Source organism: Balaenoptera ricei, chromosome 15 (genome assembly GCF_028023285.1).
Source record: "Balaenoptera ricei isolate mBalRic1 chromosome 15, mBalRic1.hap2, whole genome shotgun sequence".
Classification (NCBI taxonomy): Eukaryota; Metazoa; Chordata; class Mammalia; order Artiodactyla; family Balaenopteridae; genus Balaenoptera; species Balaenoptera ricei.
Window position 1 is genome coordinate 4,186,982 of NC_082653.1, and position 17,427 is coordinate 4,204,408.

At 43.6% G+C, this 17,427-nt stretch overlaps 2 protein-coding genes across 4 annotated transcripts; both read left to right on the forward strand.

The window, feature by feature from the left end:
* Nucleotides 1-17: 17 nt before the first annotated feature.
* PRELID3B (PRELI domain containing 3B) lies at nucleotides 18-9,812 on the forward strand. Of its 3 annotated transcripts, XM_059896153.1 has the most exons (7): nucleotides 53-127; nucleotides 635-842; nucleotides 4,035-4,203; nucleotides 5,361-5,450; nucleotides 5,895-5,965; nucleotides 6,087-6,189; nucleotides 7,740-9,812. In XM_059896153.1, the coding sequence occupies exons 3-7, from the start codon at nucleotides 4,066-4,068 to the stop codon at nucleotides 7,857-7,859; spliced, it is 522 nt and encodes a 173-aa protein (XP_059752136.1). In that variant the 5' UTR covers nucleotides 53-127; nucleotides 635-842; nucleotides 4,035-4,065; the 3' UTR covers nucleotides 7,860-9,812. The 3 variants fall into 3 exon arrangements, with proteins under 3 accessions (XP_059752135.1, XP_059752137.1, XP_059752136.1); XM_059896152.1 differs by lacking the exon at nucleotides 635-842 and having other exon boundaries at nucleotides 18-127; XM_059896154.1 differs by lacking the exons at nucleotides 635-842; nucleotides 7,740-9,812 and adding an exon at nucleotides 7,016-7,154 and having other exon boundaries at nucleotides 18-127.
* Nucleotides 9,813-10,483: 671 nt separating this feature from the next.
* ATP5F1E (ATP synthase F1 subunit epsilon) lies at nucleotides 10,484-14,456 on the forward strand. The gene is made up of 3 exons (XM_059898994.1): nucleotides 10,484-10,624; nucleotides 12,725-12,851; nucleotides 14,299-14,456. The coding sequence occupies exons 1-2, from the start codon at nucleotides 10,593-10,595 to the stop codon at nucleotides 12,846-12,848; spliced, it is 156 nt and encodes a 51-aa protein (XP_059754977.1). The 5' UTR covers nucleotides 10,484-10,592; the 3' UTR covers nucleotides 12,849-12,851; nucleotides 14,299-14,456.
* Nucleotides 14,457-17,427: the final 2,971 nt, after the last annotated feature.

The following is a 17,427-nucleotide window of genomic DNA, read 5'->3' on the forward strand; positions in this document are numbered from 1 at the left end:
CTGAGGGGCGGGGCGGGGCGGGGCGGGGGTAAGAGTGGCTTCTTTACCTCGCGGTGCCCTACCGCTGCCCGGACACCGCGCGGGCCGCCGGCATCATGAAGATCTGGACTTCGGAGCACGTCTTTGAGTACGTTTGGGGCGGGGCCAGGTCGGCGGGGGGCATGGGGTAACTGCGGGGTGGGAGGGCAGGCCGGGCCCGGAGTCGCGGCGAGGCCGGGGCGGCCCTCAGGAAGCTTCCAGGCGTCGGGCCTGGTTGGGGGAGCTGGGCCCGAGCTCCTCGGAGCCCTGGGGGCGGGGACGAAGGTCACGACCCCGGGGACGCCCCAGGAATGGGTTCCCAGGGGAGACGACCCGTCCGGGAGGGGGCTGGGGAAGGGGCCCTGGCGGCCTGCCTCCCGGGGACGCCCCCTCAGGGGGCGGGGGCGTCGCCGAGCACGAGGTCCCTGACGGCGCTGGGGGTGGGAGAGGCGCCCCGTTGCCACATGGGGCCTTGCTGAGCCTTGTGGGTCGTGGCCCCGAGGATCGTGGGCTGTCGAGAGGCTGGTCGCTCCAGTATCTTCGGGTGGAGTTCCTTGCTTCAGAATGTGGACCTAGGGCGAGCTCAGGCGACCACGCAGCGGACCTTTTCCGGCAGCCCGTTGACCTGAGGAGTTAGAATTTACGGCCTTGAAATTGGAGTCCAAGGTCCAGCTCTGGCTCCAACAAGCTGTGTGATCTTGGAGTTACGCATTTTCGTCTGAGACATGGAAGACGACGACGGACGGTGTCGTCAGGGTCTGACAGCGCTGAGATGTCTTTGAGGCCACGTTCATTAACATCTGTTGGTTAGGGAGAAACGTTTGGTAAGGAAAATAGGCCTTACACCAGTTGGATGTTGGGAATTAAATTCCCTTCTGGTTCCATGATTCATTGTACAAAAGAACCACGCATTTATTTGCCTGTATCATTTTTGCCTGAACAAATTGTTGATCGTTCGTCTTATCACTCTTTATTGACTAATCTTTTTTCCTTTCACCCATTTGAAATGCCACCTTCCTCCTAAGACACTTGTGATTTATACTTTAATCCATTTCTGAGCTATCTGTTCTATTCCAGTGGTCTGGCTGTTGTTGCCACACTGTTTTAATTTTTTTAGCTTGGAAGTATGTTTTAGTTTATTTCCAGGGCAATGTTTAAAACAATTGTAGACTTTTCACACACTCAGTGAATTAGACACATGCAGGAGTCCACTGGATCCTGGAAGGTAGAGAATGTTAGAATCAGGGGGCAGATTTCTTTTCTCCCTAATGTTTACAATCTTTCTGGGGGAAAGAGCCTAAGTTTGTAGTCTTTCCAGTGTTCTTTAACCAGGTCACATTCTTCACTACTCTGTTTCAGCCGTTGGGTTCACGGATGGTTTCTTCTTTGCAGTTCTCTTCTGGGTTTAAATGCTTGAGAAGTTCTTGGCACTGTGTCTCCTTAGAATTTTTTTCCTTAACACTCTTCTCCCTAGCTTGTTTCCTACCCCTCCTCCCCACTCATTCGGCCCTTTTCTTTAATGTTTTCCTCTTTTCTTACCCTTCAGTGTAAATGTTCAGTGAAATTCTGTTGTTGGCCTTCTTGCATTTCATCAGGGACTATTAGTCTCTTTTTGTTGCATGCTTCTCTGAAATTTGATGAAAGCTCTGGGACTCTCCTCACAGAAAATAGACATATTCACATAAATGCTCTGCGTGTCCTGGGAGAAGAAGCCCTGATCCTGATTCTCCCCAGATAATCTGGACTTTTTGATCAGGGTCCCAGCTGATACACACATTTCTGGCACCCAAATCTGTACCTTGGGCTCCAGTCTTTCTTGAACTTAAAATCCTTATTTTCAGGTCTTAGCAGGGTATCTCTACTCACACGTCCTGCAGGCTCTTCAGACTCAGCATCCCTGAAAATGAAGTCATTTATCTCCCCTCTCAAGTTTTATGCTTTCCCTGTGTTTTCCATCTTAAGGATGTTACTAACAACATCTAAGTCATCATTCTGAGTCTTTCCCGTCTGTGACTTTCCAGTGCTTCCTTCTGAGGCCTAGCATGTAGTTGGCATCAGTTGAAGTCATTCATTGATTCCTTCAACAAATATGAAGGCCCACTAAGTGCCAGGCACTGTTCTTTGGATTGGTTCCACTTTGGTAAATAAATCAAGACACTGTTGCTGCCTCGGTGGAGTTAACAGTGTTCCCCACCTCGTTTTATAGGTGAAAAAATTGGACAGCTCACCAAGCGCAACCAGGTTCTACTGACTGACTGTCCTTTGGGGCCATCTTTGAATGTCTTGCAGTGTGAAGTCTTTTCACATGATTTCATTAATTCAGTTAAAGTGAATTACTGGAAGATTGTTAATTGTAATATGCATCCTTTGTGATTTTTGAGCTAGTCGTGTTTTATAAAGCAGTCTTCGTCCAAGCTAAGTCAACGTCAGTGTTTTCAAGTTGGCTCAGAGAGGAGAGAAGGACTGACTTACAAATAATGCATAACCACCCTGAAGCCTTGCAATTATTAATTTTTTCAAGGAGTTGGGGGAAGAGAGAAGTGCGTGGAAGCCACCTCCCCATGGTATATGACTAGATGGAGACAGGGAAGGGTTCATCCGATTCTCATTTTAGATAGTTTCCTTGGTAACAATCAGAGTGCTTGGCCCCTATCACTTCTATATGTGGGGACTGTTTAGCTTTATGAAGTAGCTCCGCTTATATACCTGCACTGTTTGCTGAATAAGGCTTGAGATTAAAAACAGAATGGGGTTCATTTCTGTATAATATTAGAGCAAAAGTGAAGGCATTAAGAGTAATGTTACTGGTTGTCCAGGGTTTTGCAAAATGAGTGGGGCTGAGATTTTCCTTTTGTCCACGAAAAGTTGTCAGGCTTAGTTCTCTGAAAAGTTGAAATAGATTACTGCCTACTTGTTTTGCTTTTATTTTTTTTAATTTTTTTTAACATCTTTATTGGAGTATAATTGCTTTACAATGGTGGTGTTTTGCTTTTAGAAAAATAAAAAGTCATGCTGTGTGGTTTATCGGTAAGTGTAGTTTGAAACACCATCTCCAGATCTTGTCTTTCCTTTCAGTGAAGACGTGTAAAATCAGTCACTTTTAAGGCTCATTGTAGTTATTAATAAGAGGCTCGTTTGAAATGGATATCTTTGGTACAAGCATGTTGTTCAGATAAGTTGTGAAGAGAACAAATGTACATCACATTTTGAATCACCCAAGTACATGTGCTTTCTGAAGAATATAAAGATGCTGCCAGTTCCATGATGCTATTACCATCTCGATCCTAGATGACAAGCAAATGCTTATTAAGAGAGAATATTAGAAAGTGGCACATTAGGAGCACCTTAAAAAAACATTTTATTGTATTGAGTGACCTTTTCAAAACAAATCGGAATCACTCTTGAGGAAAGTAAAGGATAAAGATTGGAGGGGCCACTATTATTTATTACCTTAATAGAGAAAAATACATGTTTAATATTATGGTATTTAAATCAGTAATGCTTTGGATCTTTTTGTAATCCCTATGAGAATTTGTAGTGCCTATAAGTTCTTTTACTCTTGTTACTTCTTTATGGCTTCACAGAAGTGGGGTCAGACAAAAGAATAAATGGTATAATAGTAATATTTTTTGCTGTTTGTTTCTGTAGAACATAATTGTAAAACACATTTTTATGAAACAGTAATTCTTAGAAACAATATTTACACGTGAGAGTGGACACTGGTAAGTAGAAAAGATGCCGTAAGAAACGGTACTGCAGCGCTCTGGGGGTTATTCTAACCTATCGGCATCAGCGATGCCACATAGCCTGTGTGCTGAAAAAATACTGAAATCTGCACATGTGCAAAATGTAGATTGAGCCTCCCAAAATCATCTTTCAGTCAGCGTTTCAGAAAATAACCTTCCCTAGGTAAATTAAGTAAAGTTTAATTGTAAAGACTGGTTTGATGGGTTATAAAAATGGTTTAATTTATATGCGTATTTTTTAATGTTTGATTTTTTTATTCCTGTCGGCAGCCACCCATGGGAAACTGTTACAACAGCTGCAATGCAGAAATACCCAAACCCTATGAACCCGAGTGTGGTTGGAGTTGATGTATTGGACAGACACGTAGATCTCTCTGGAAAGTTGCACAGCCATAGACTTCTCAGCACAGAGTGGGGACTGCCTTCCATTGTGAAATCTGTAAGTGTGTCTTTATTCCTGAAGCAATGTGACTGCTGTAGAGAAGTTTTCTAAACGACATTATAATTTCAAATAGGTTGTGGGAGCCGATTCTGAATGTCATTTTTGCATCAGTTCAAATTGTATTATAATAAACTTGAGTTATGAGTGTATAATGAATTGGAAATATTATTACAGTCTTCATGAAGGCACCCGATAAAACCTCCTGAAGGAAGCCAGCTAATGCTCTGTAATCTAGAAGTTTTATTCTGCTTTTCCTACTTTGCCAGCAGCTTAAGATGTGGAAGCAGTGGTCTGGTGCTGGTTGTTAGCTGACAGTTGCTGTGGTCAGTGGTGGCCGCGCCTGTTAAGTGAGGAGCATGGTCTCACTTTGCTGCTGCCGTGTTTGTTCCAAGATCTGGTGCCTCTACCTGTACATTTAAAAGCAATTCTGTGCCCTTTCAAGGGAGCAGGCTTTAGTGAGCCAGTTTAACCAGGAAGAAAGTGGGGTGCCAGTTTATCGTGATGGGAGAGAACCCTGGTGTAAGTGGACCCAGTTGTCTGTAGAGATTCTTTTTCTAGAAAGTGGGCCCCCTCAGAAAAGTAAAGTACACATTTTCCAACGATTTGCTTCCATTGCACACGCCACGGCACTAGACAGTGTGGACGCAGGAATGAGCAGGGCTGGGACTGGCCTGGGTCGGAGCGCAGGGAGTGACCCTGGACGTGCTGTGTTATCTTCGTCCTGACGTGGCTGGTTTTCTGTCTGGAGACCGGAGCCACTGCGTCCTCTCGCTTGGGCTGCGCTAGGAAAACACTGACAGACACTCCAAACCTCTCCTTTCTCCAGATACCCTGTTTGCCGAATAGTCGGGCTCACTGCTCCACCCTCAACCTTGGCAGTTCCCGAGTCCTGCCTTGTACTCTGTACGCTCTCAGCGGCTGGTTGCTAATCGCCTCTGCTTGTGTCTTGGGCGTCTCATCTCCTTCGCGGTGTGTGAAGTCCTTTTACCCTTAAACGGGCCTCCTTTCTGACCTTTGTCGCTTTGCCATGTTTTTTATGAAAACAGATTTTTGGTTCAAAATATTAACACATTTTTTACCTTCACATAAAATATTGATACACTTGTTAAGAAATCCTTCCTCCTCTGATTACTAATTCTGAATGTTTTACTTAGCTTATTGGTGCAGCAAGAACCAAAACATATGTGCAAGAACATTCTGTAGTGGATCCCGTAGAGAAAACAATGGAACTTAAATCTACTAATGTAAGTCTGGACTCCCTTTTGTTTTAATTTTAAACTATTTGGCTTAGTTTTTTTCTCTCTTTTGTAGTTGGTACACAAATGTATGCTCTTCAGCCTGGTTTAGGAAATCAGTACTGAGATGCTGCATTGTCTCTGCCTGTTTGCAGCTTAGCCTCAGCGCTCTAATGAGCCTGCCTGTTATTTCTAGGAGACAGCACTCAATAAAGTGAATTTGGCATCATGTGCATGTTATTACTATTATGATGCTTTTGTCAAATTTATTATTTTTTTGATAAAAAGGAAGCAATGAATAGTGAAAACTTCTTTTTACACAGTAATATCAAAGTGGTTTATTTGCTGCTGTTTTGTATATTTAGCTAGCAAGGTTTTGGTTTGTGAATTAATTTTGGAAATATTTTTAATCTTGGTTTCCAAAATGATTTGACTTTTTTTTTAATTCTGTAGATTTCATTTACAAATATGGTTTCAGTAGATGAGAGACTTATATACAAACCACATCCTCAAGACCCAGAAAAGTAAGTGAAAAATATTTTAACAAACCTATTTTACAGTGTGTTTTAATTTTTTTAATCGAATATTTCTTTGAAAAATGAAAATTAGGTCATCCTGAAGCTGTGTAAATGTGTTTTGTTCCAGAACTGTTTTGACTCAAGAAGCCATAATTACCGTGAAAGGGGTCAGTCTCGGCAGTTACCTCGAAGGACTGATGGCAAGCACGATATCGTCAAATGCCAATAAAGTAAGTAAGGCTGCTCCCCGCTTGCTCTTTGTTTTGTTTGTTTTTCTTTGGGGGGGTGCAGCACAGGCTTGCAGGATCCTAGTTCCCCGCGCCCCCTGTGGTGGAAGCGTGGAGTCTTAACCACTGGACCACCAGGGAAGTCCCTCCCTGCTTGCTCTTATTCCTGGGTCTTGTTTCTTGGAAGCGCTGTCCTTGTGAGCTGACTCTGAGCCACTGCAGTGCGAGGTGATGTGGGCAGTTGCTGGCACGGGCTCTGGGGTCCAGCCCACCTGCGTTCACGTCCCAGCTGTAACTCTGACCAGCCTTTCACCTTGGGCAATTAATTAAGTGAACCTCTCTCTGCTTCAGTTTCCTGTCTGCGAAGTGGAGATTAATCACCCACCTTACAGGGTTGGGCGCGAAGAGTGAATGAGATAATATGGGAAGCCTGTAGCCCTGGGCCCAGCATGGGGGAGGGGGGAAGCCGTGTAGCAGTGCGTCGCTGTTGAAAGCGTAGATTCCCAACCTTTTTTTCATTATCGTCTCCCTTCACGCCCAGGTCCACTGTAGATATTTTTCCCCTAATTACCCCCACCCCATGCAATTATTTAATACTACAGATTATATCTGTAGATATAGATAAATGGATATATGTCTGTGCTTTATACATGAAAAAAGTGAGATTTTTCTCCACTGCCCCCCAACTAATTTTTGCCTGATTGAGAATGGATGATTTAAAATAAAGTAAGTTCAGAGAAAGAGATGCCTGATGTACTGTTTTATAACACATGTTTAGTATAATCATTCAGCAGTCAAAAGGTATTCATAGATGCCTTCTCTGTGTCAGGCAGAGTGCTAGGCTAGACTGGGGATACAGCGGGGAGCAAACCAAACGTGGCCCCTGCCCTCGTGGAACTAAGAGGAAGGCGACATTAATCATACAACACGTCATTAGGAAAGGAAAAGTACAGAAAGGTATGACAGTGTTTAATGAGTGTTCAGTAAGTGATGCTTCTGCTGAGTTCTGAATGAGGGGTGGGTAGGCTATGAGGGGCCTGCTAGGAAGCATTCCAGGCAGAGGAGCTGCGTATGCAAAGGCCCTGAGACAGGAAGCAGGAAGTGCTCCTGTTGCGTCCCTCAAGGAACTGCACAGGGTCCAGGAGAGTGGTTGAAGTGGAAGTCGGGGCCCAGAGCCTTCAGAGCCTCGTACAGGATTTTGGTTTAAAATATGGACATACAAAGAAAAAAAAGGAGTTTGACCTCACCCCAAAAGGGGAACCAGTCTAATCATAAATAAGTAAAACATCACTGTCGTTTAATTGTAGATTCTTTTGAGAACATCTTTTGCAAAAATTAAAATTAAAATCAGTATATAGATCAAGCCAGTTTCTCAAGGCATTTGATATTTGGTAAATAACATGAGAGAAAAAAAAGCAAAGGTAAAAACAACCTGTCCTGGTGAGGTTTAGTTATGCTTGTACCGCTTCTTGTTACTTCCTGATGTGCCGTTTATTTGACAGGTGCCTTTGCTCTCACTTGGTAAGAATAAACATGTTGGATTTTTTTTTAAGGGCCGAGAAGCAATGGAGTGGGTAATACATAAATTAAATGCTGAAATTGAGGAATTGACGGCTTCGGCAAGAGGGAGCATCAGGACACCAATGGCAGCAGCAGCATTTGTGGAGAAATGATCATGAAAGTTGATAACACCCAGTTCCCCAGGTCTCTACGAGCTGGCAGTATATTTATTTGTTATTTAAAAAATACAACTATATTTTCGGTAGAATTGTTTTTTTAATAAGCTGAAGAAGGACTGTGTGACTTGATCAAAACAAAGAGGTGCAGGGTTTCTAAATAAAAGGGATTGGCTGAAACTAGTGTTGTCTGAAATGACTGTCTGATTTTGAGGATTCCAGTATTTATGTAAAAATTTAACAATTTTTGAGAAGTACTTGAAAATTGGTATTGGCTGATTAAACCTCCTTAAGGTAGAATTTTAAAGCTTTTCACGCATTGGAACTCTACCTGTCTTTGGACCAACCCCAGAACCAAGCAGAGCCACCTCTTACATACCCACCACTGCCCTGCAATAAACTTGGAGAACTTGCATGAGGGAACTCACTTTTAAAGGAGAAACTGTATAGTTTTAAAAAGACATTAATTGTATAAAATAATTTGCTCTGCTATAAACCACCATTAAAAATCACAATGTTTTAATTTGGTACTCAACATTTTTGGAGTAAAAATTATCACGAAAGTAATAAACGACTCCAACAAAAATATATTTTATTGTGTTAAAGAGTACTGTATTGATTTGCCAAAGTTTTGTAACTTAGTAAAGGTATTACCTTCCTTGGATCTGTACTTTATGACTTAGTATGCTGTGTCGTGGGCTGGTTATGTTAACTGAAAAAATAAAATCATTACCAGAATTTTGCAGCACTCTAAACTTAAACAGAAGAACAGCTGTTCACATCTTTTAGCATTTCATATTTGCCTAACTTATAAATTGCCATGTGTCAAAATCGTGGTTCTGTAATTGCTAAAGCATGATATGTCAGGTTATTTGAATATAGTTACTTTTTGAAGTAATTGTGACCACAAAACATCTTTTTTATGTGAAGAGCTGTACATCATTTGAAATTACTCGAGTGATGTCTTGATCTGAAGCATAAATCCCAGGGACTTAATGTTTTTAATAATACCGTGTCACTGCGGGGGATGGGGGCGGTGGAGAAGAAAAAAGAATAATAGGGTGAAAAAAGAGCATTGACCTAAACTAACCAGTCAGTATGTGAATTGCTTTGCAGCTTTTATTTATGGGAAATCCTTGCTTTGGATGCCAGTGGGCAGCTGCAATCTGAAAAACAATCCAGTAAATGTTGTTTTGTTCTGTATTTTGTAGCAGGCAATTAATTATCAACCACTAAATAAGAATATCTTTGATACTGGGAATTGTTGCATACAGAATATTTTTGTTAAAAGGTGATGAGCTCTTGCCTTTATTTCACAGTACTTAAAGTGACAAACTTCTAGTCAGGTTTCCTATAAAAGAAACCAATTAATATATGTACCTAAACCACAAAAATAGTATACCAAACTATTTGAAAATTATTGTTTTTCTACTTAAAGTATTGTTTAGCTTGTGACTTCTTAGGACATTTGTAAAAGCAAGTTAAAGCCAATAAGGTTTTTGATTATTTTTTGTAACCGGAGATGGTTTTTACAATTAAAATAACATTTCAACTAAACAAACCATTGCTAAATAATATTTAATAAGTTGCCTTGTATAATTTCTGAACATTATACTTGTTCTGAAAAGTATAAGAATACCCTAATGATAAAAATATTTCTAAACAAAATTTTATCCTGTTCGATTTTTTTTACTCTGATCTAATGACAAAATTCTATAGATTTTCATCTTCCAGTGTAGTTACTTTTCGTTAAGTAGCTCGTAGGTAATGGCTTTTACCTGTTAAAATATAAACATAGCAGGCATTCGAGAGGACTAAACTGGAGTAAAGTGTTCATCGGTTAGAATTGGACTCTTGGACTATGGAGCATATTATCCTGTTTAATGTTAAAGATGGATCTTGTATGAATTAAGAAAAACCTTCCTGTTAATAAAAACTTCCGTTTAACTATGATGTTTTTCCTGATTATAATTTCTTTTTAATAACTAAGGAGCAAAAGAAATGTTTTTCCTTGTAAGAATTCACCTAATTTCCGCGCGTTCGAGCCGGCTCTGCGCCGCGAGGTTGAGTCTCTAAGTTGGACGCGCTGCGCCTCCTCCCCTCCTCCCTCCGATGTCCAGTCCATTCTCCCCGGCCAGGTTCTGGTGCCCCGGGCCGGCCTGAAACCCTAGGGATTGTCGAGGGGCGTCTCGTTTTAACTGTTAACTCGGGGCGGACATGCTTGAGTGTTGTCAACATCAAGGTCGGGACGCGGCCATCGGGTCCGGGGTCGGGGGCGTGCGCCCCGACGCCGACCTCGACGCGGCCCCGAGTCTCGCGCTCCCTCCTGCTCCCCTCTTGCCCCGCCGCCCCGCCGCCCCGCCGCCCCGCCGCCCCGCCGCCCCGCCGCCCCGCCGCCCCGCCGCCCCGCCGCCCCGCCGCCCAGGGCCACTACGGAAGCCCGCGGAGCCAATAGGAACGCGCGACCGGCCGGCCCGCCCGGGGATTGGCAGCTGCGGCCCGGGCCGCGCGCTCCCATTGGCTCGCGGCGCCCGGGGGATTCTGCGACGAGACGGCAGAGGCCGTGCGGGGGGGGCGGGGCGGGGCGGGGCAAGAGGCGGTGGGATTGGCAGGTCCGGAGCTCCGCCCCTTCCGCTTCTCAGGCCTGACCTTCCGGCAGCCGGCTCGCACGCTGAGCCGACCTTGACGGGTCCTCGCGATTCGGCCAGACGCGCCCCCTCTCGCGACATCATGGTGGCGTACTGGCGACAAGCTGGACTCAGGTAGGGCCGGGCCTCGGGAGGGGCGGACAGCTGGGGCGCGGGGAGGTCCGGGGCGAACCGGGGTCGGAGGTCACGCCGGGCGCGGCGGGGGTGGGGGTGGTCCCGGCGAGTGCTGCCCCAAGATGGCGGCCTGCGGACGGGGAGGCCGGGGTCGCGGCCGTGGGATGCGGGCGCGCCGGGGCCGAGCACCTGCCCGCACCTGCCGGGGGCGCCGCCGAGCTCCTGTGCGCCGCCGTGAACGCGCTCGACAAGTGCCGTGTCTTCCCGAGGATGGCGTTCTCGCCCGCGGGGCCTTTGTCCTTTGAGTTACACTCGGTTGACGTTCTAGAAGTAACAGAACCACATAAAACTTGAGAACTCGAAGGAGCGGAGAGAGGTCTCTGGAGGTAACCACGGTCACCATACCTGGCCGTTCCAGCATTAAGGTGGGGCCTTTTAAAATGGCACACCCATTTTTTTTTTTTTTTAATTAACTCCTGTTGCTCTCAGGTTTCCTTATCGGTAAAACGGGTGAAAGCCCTTGGTAAGGTGTAAAAAGCTCTGCCACAAGGTGAGTGGTGGCTCTTGGGAAGCCAAACTATGGAGCCCACTGGAGGACATGGCTTCTGGTGAAATGGAGACACCATGCATCTAGGTGTCACACCTGGTTTCTTTGCCTGTGCACCCAGTTGAGCTGCTCACCTGGCTCAGGTTAACACACCTTGTTACTTGACCAGATTAAGTAGCACCTCCTAGTAGTGACCTTCTGTGGGTGTGTGCCTGTGGGTAACGCACGTGTGTCCTGACTTCCAAGGTCAAGCAGAGTTTTGTACAGTTGGAAGGATGATGGTCCCAGTCAGAGGGACCATGTATTAAGCACCTGCTACGAGACAGGTGGGGCAGTCCTGCTCTCCACACTTTGTCTTTCCTCCTCCCTACCACCAGTGGGGCAAATACTGTTATCCTTCTGCTTTGTTCTATTGTTTTTACAGAATAAATTAGCCCAAAAGATGGAACAGCGTAAAATTCACCAATTAGTAGGAGTGGAAGCAAGAATTGGAACTCCTACTTCTGGCCCAAAAAAACAACCCTGAAACATGAGGAAATAGTCTCAGCCCCCTCCCCTCTGTCCTTCCTGTTTTCAAAAAGTGTAAAAAGTGAGCTGACATCTTTTGGAAAATAAGATGTTGATGGGAGTCCATCTACCAAACAGGAAGCAGGCTGTTAGATATTTTGCTAGAATTGCTGATGTTCTATAAGGACTTCTCAGTTTAATTTAGAAACCTTCTTTGGGAAGTATTTTCAATGGCAGACCTGAGAAGCAGAATCCAGTATTCTCAGGAAAATCTTTAAATAATCAGAAGTAGAGCTGTTTTAATTCAAAATAGTTTTTTTTTCTCTTTTAATTATGTATACTTTACCTTGTAAGAATAATAGAAGAAAAAATTTTAAATAGAGAACTGGAAAAAAACCACTCATATTATACTCTCTGTTAACATTTAGGACTGTTTATTGTGCTGTGGGATTTTTTTCTCTAATATATGCATCTTTTATTTCAAATTAATATGTATTAAAGAGAAAACACTGCAAAGAAGAAAAAGCAAAAATCACCTAACCCCAATTAAGACTTTGATACATTTCTTTCTGCTCTTCTTTTTCTTTGTATAGATTCCTTTTGCATTAGTCATTTTTTTTAATTAGTTAATTAATTTGTTTATTTTTTTGGCCGTGTTGGGTCTTTGTTTCTGCGCACAGGCTTCTCATTGCGGTGGCTTCTCGTTGTGGAGCGCAGGCTCTGGGGCGCGCGGGCCTCAGTAGTTGTGGCTCGTGGGCTCTAGAGCGCAGACTCAGTAGTTGCGGCGCACAGGCTTAATTGCTCCGCGGCATGTGGGATCTTCCCGGACCAGGGCTCAAACCGAAGTCCCCTGCATTGGCAGGCGGATTCTTAACCACTGCACCACCAGGGAAGCCCTGCATTAGTACTTTTTAAGTTCAGTTCTACAATGATGTACAACCCAACGAAAATGAAAAATATAGGAAGAAAAACAAAAGCACAGTCACACAGCCAGTCTGGCTGGATCATTGATAATTAGCTTTATATTGTCTCTCGTGTTCCTCCAGCTACATCCGATACTCCCAGATCTGTGCAAAAGCAGTGAGGGATGCACTGAAGACGGAATTCAAAGCAAACACCGAGAAGACTTCTGGCAGCAGCGTAAAAATTGTGAAAGTGAAAAAGGAATAATCTGTAAGTTGCTGGTGGATTTAGAGAAAGAGTTGCATCTTAAGTTTTTAGAGAGCTTTTAAAAATCAGAATAATTTTAGTTCTGCCTTCTGTCCACATTTGGTCCATCAGCACATTTAGAAGTTAGTTAGTGAGATGATAATGTCTGGCATACAGGTTGTGGAAGCCCCATGGCATCATCAAAGAATGTCATTTCGAGGCCCTGACGAGCAGAAGTAACTGCCACGTTGATTTTCAGTTCATTGAGCAGTGCTAGGTAGAAAGCCATCTTATTTTAATTAAACCTGTTTCATGTGTCTGCACAAAATCAAATAATTTGGAGGATAAACTCCCCACTTCTATAATTGTTACTGGAGTTATGTAACAGTTCAGGAGCATGAAAAATTACAGTTCTTTGAGTTTTTATTTCCCCCACATCTGCTAATGTTCTCACAAATCACTACTTCCCGAACATAGGGCTACAAGTACAGGCAAGGGTCCTGCTATTTTATCAAGCAATAAAATCGGCAGGACCTTGCAGTGAATACTGTTTTGCTAAATTTATGTTTTCAGAGTTTGGTTCATTTTACTTCTGATGTTGGCAATGCAAAGTAAGACAGTTTCGTACAGTTGATAAGTTCAGACTTTTGTGTTCCAAACTACTAAAGTGATTTGATCTCTAAACTGCTTTCTTGACATCATTATTTCGAAGATCAAGCGAAGCAAATTACCAGAAAGATGTTTTTCTGATTTAATTTTCTTGTTTAGCTTTAAAAAAGCTTCAGACCCGCAGTTGCAGGGAAATGTGATAAATAGTAATCCTTTGGCAGCTTGTGGTTATGAGCGATTTTACTTATTGGAACTGTCTCTCCTAAGCACTTTTCATTTTCATTTTGAATTAGTAAATATTTTATTACAAGTCTGGAGATGCGGTGTTGAGCCCTTTTTCTGGGGCTCTCTGTCTGATCTCATAATTCTGAGGAATGAGACCTGGTTTTAGGTTGGATTATTTTGTTTTAACAACGAGCTGAGAAAAATCACCCAGCTTCTGCCTGCAGCATGGCCGAGCCAGACTCGGCATCGAACTCCCTCCACCTTGTAATGTGCTTTGGGCCAGGAAGTAGTGTCCAGCTCCGGTAAGCACAGCAGTGACCATTCCCTATCCATCGTGCTGGGGACGCAGCCCCTCCGCCGCAGCATGGGGGATTTAGCGTCTTTTAAAGGCAGAGTGTTTCTTTATTGCGGGGAGAGTGTTTGGTTTTACTTAGCAGGGAAGTGCCTCTTCGGCTAAGGCAGTGCATGTGAACCTGCACATTTTACAGCTGAGAGCCAGGGTTTATCACCAACCGAGTGAACTGGATCTGCAGTCATGTTATACCGCTCATTATAAGGAAGTTACTTTCCCTATTCGTGTTGGATTTTTAAGAAAACATGAAGGACTGGCAACGTGCTATTTCTCTTTTCCTCCTAGACCCTGACTACAGCTTGAAATGCTGCATGTTCATGGTGAAGATGTGTGGGCACGTGTTATGGCAGATTGAAAACGCTCCCCCTTCGTGGAAAAAAAAAAAAAAACCTATCTTGTTCATAGATGGACAATGCCAATAAATTAAAGTACAGTTCTCTCTTGCTGTTGGTTTTTGGTTTCTCTCGGACTTTTTCTGTTTGGGAACTACCACACAACTGCAGGATTATGATCATATGAACCAGGGCTTTTTAAAGGAGAACAGTGAATTCCCTGGCGGTCCAGTGGTTAGGACTCCGAGCTTCCACTGCACGGGGCACAGGTTCGATCCCTGGTCAGCGAACTAAGATCCTGCAAGACGCGCAGCTGAAAAAAAGAAAAAAAAGTTGAAGGGAGAACAGATGTCATATCTAGTGACCAGAGGGATCCAGGAGACATTTTGAAAACGTCTCAAAAGAGAAAGTTCTCTTCTTCGTGACATAATTGACAGAATTGGGCGCCATCATTGAGGCTGTCTTGCCCCTTATCTTTGAATTGCAGACGTCATGTCAGAGCAGTGGGTTGGCGTCAGGGGTGGGGCGGGTTGTCTGCTGGCCTCGTCCTTCTGCGCAGGCAGGCGTATCCAGGGGGTGCCACTCTGCAGGCTGAGTGCGGATAATTGTGGAAAGCATAGATGAGAAGAAGAAATACTGAATTGTAGTATTCATTTTCCGTTCACTTCAAAGCTACCGAGAAGTACTATTGTTGAAATTTACTAAACACAAGATAACTTTTCACATTGTCTTATAAGTGAATCTTTATATTCTGGGAGCACTTCTCATAGGAAGTGAGGCAAAGCCACTCAGGAACTTGCTTACCGAGTTGATGGCCGAGCTGACGTGAAAATCTAAGCTTCTGGACTGCAGGTCTAGGGCGTGATCATTACAGCAGGTGCATGGTGTTTTCATGGTGATTCATTTACCTATTAAATATTTAGGGTTGAAGAATTGTTGCCAGTGGGGTGTTTTTCTCTTTCTTTGAAACTTGAAGGCACTTGGCGGGTAAAACCCCAAAGTTTACAAAGTTGCAAAGTTAACTGTTTGATTTTTACCCACTTGTGGAGATAAGAGAGTTACACTTGGACAGGAAATGTTGAAACACCGTTCAGCTTCTGCCCCAGGACAGGTTCTCAGCTTGGTACTTAAGCTAACAATTTATCACGGCCACTCTGCCATGCCAAGGATGAGTGCAAGAAAATGCCTTTGTTGTTGGCTTCTGGAGAGGACTTCCTGCCCTGGACACTTGACCTACAGGCTCTATCTCGTTCTTGGCATGGGGCACACGAGGAGGAGCTGCAGGGCTGGACAGAAGCAGCCTACGAGCCCCTTGTGCCCCTGTGCCTCAGGCTGTGGTCCTGCTCTTTTGAAGTCAAGGCCCCTCAGTTGTCATGCTTCCGGTCCCCACAGTTAAGGTACCAGGAGGCATCTTTCATTACAGGGACAGGAATAAATGGATCACAAGGCCGTGGGGCCTTTTTGGTAGCAGGCAAGTAAAGTAACTGATAGGCAAAGGGCTAAATTCTCTCCAGCCAAGTTAATTAGAGAGAAGTCATTTATTGGGGAGGCAAATGGGATAATTAGAGACAAGACTTAGGGACAGGGCTTGTGGTATGGAAAGGATTAAAAGTCAACTGAGTAAAGGACAGATTCACTGCTCAGTAAAGATTCTTTGAGGCTCTTTCTCTGTGATTAAAAAATCCTGAACCGATACTGTGATGCCCTGCCTCATGCCCTGCTGGGAGCTGGCAGGACCACTGTGTCCGGATTACCAGGGGGCCCTGATCAGATCTTGTTGTGGGTATTTCACTAACCACCTGAGTGATTTGTGAGGGATTCAGTCTCTTCACTCAAGCAGTGTTCTTGTGTGTGAAGTGAAGGAATCGGACAAGCTCTAAAATTCGGATTCTACCGTCTTGGTCTCGGTCTCCGAGAGACCAATGTCGCTGTAGCAACCGTACAGCTAAAGGAATAGGCTCTTCAAAATCATAGGGGACAGATTTCTTTTGGTTTCTAGTGTTTTTTTGGTTTTTTTTTTTTTAATCTATTTCTACCATACGAAAGAGTAGGATGGTGAGATGCATTCTGAAAATATTTTTAACTACTCACATTAATCAGTCTGGACGGTTAGAATTCCAAGAAAAGGAATTTATTTAGTCAGAAATAAAGCAATTTAGCCATTTAAAATTGCATTTCTTTTTATTTTAATGATTACTGTTGAGCAAACAAAAATCTTTACAGTAATATAAATTAGCAGGGTTTTTTTTTAATTTAGATCTTTGTCCTTTCTTGCATCTATTTAATTACCTTTTTAGATCTGAGAAAATGAAAAAAAGTGCTAGAGGAATCGTGTGTAAATTCTTATGTAATCACAGGTTATAAGTCTTTTTAGCATCTAAGGAAGTTATGAACTTCAAACTAGGAGTAGTTTAGGTGCAGTTCCTTAAATCTACTTTTAAATCTACTTTTGTTTTTAGTGCTTTTTGAACCCCAAGTAGGAAGTATTTAATTTTTTTTTTTTTTTTTTTTTTGTAATTCTGGAAATAGAAGACTTGTCATGATACCAACAGCAAGACTTAATTTTCTCTTGGTACATGTTTTAGTTACTTCCTCATGAGACATACATGAAAAGAGTGAAGTTTCTCAAAATGAGCTGCTGTCACCCATTCACCGGCTACCTCATTACTGCAGATTACAGAGCAAATCCAGTTGCCTGCAAGTAAATATTTCCTCCTGTCACCAGCTACCCATGGATCAAATAGGACAGCTCCGTGGTAATTCTAGAAGGCCATTAAAACCCTTACGGCGCTGGAAGGGATGGTAGTGCTGTATGTCAGCAATAGGTAAACTGTAATTAAGAAGTTATGGATGACCTGATTACGCTTTTGTGTATCTGGTCCTGTTGTAACGTGAGCAGATTAAAATCATGTAATGGTTAAAGCTGCATCATCATGCAAACATTTATGGCAACTTCTGCAAATTAATTTGAACTGTAGAAGTTCCCTAATGAGACGATGTCCTCCGTAACCGCAAAGGACAGCGCAGCCACCGCTGCTCAATTCCTCCGTTCGAATGGTTGCCGAGCGCGCCTGTGCCCTTT

Bases quoted from the DNA above. Each gene is read 5' to 3' on its own strand.
- PRELID3B (XM_059896152.1), top strand. From the start codon at position 96: ATGAAGATCTGGACTTCGGAGCACGTCTTTGA. The intron at 5,451-5,894 runs GTAAGTCTGGAC...TTAATTCTGTAG, and splicing joins TGGAACTTAAATCTACTAAT to ATTTCATTTACAAATATGGT. The intron at 6,190-7,739 runs GTAAGTAAGGCT...TTTTTTTTTAAG, and splicing joins TATCGTCAAATGCCAATAAA to GGCCGAGAAGCAATGGAGTG.
- ATP5F1E (XM_059898994.1), top strand. From the start codon at position 10,593: ATGGTGGCGTACTGGCGACAAGCTGGACTCAG. The intron at 10,625-12,724 runs GTAGGGCCGGGC...GTGTTCCTCCAG, and splicing joins TGGCGACAAGCTGGACTCAG to CTACATCCGATACTCCCAGA.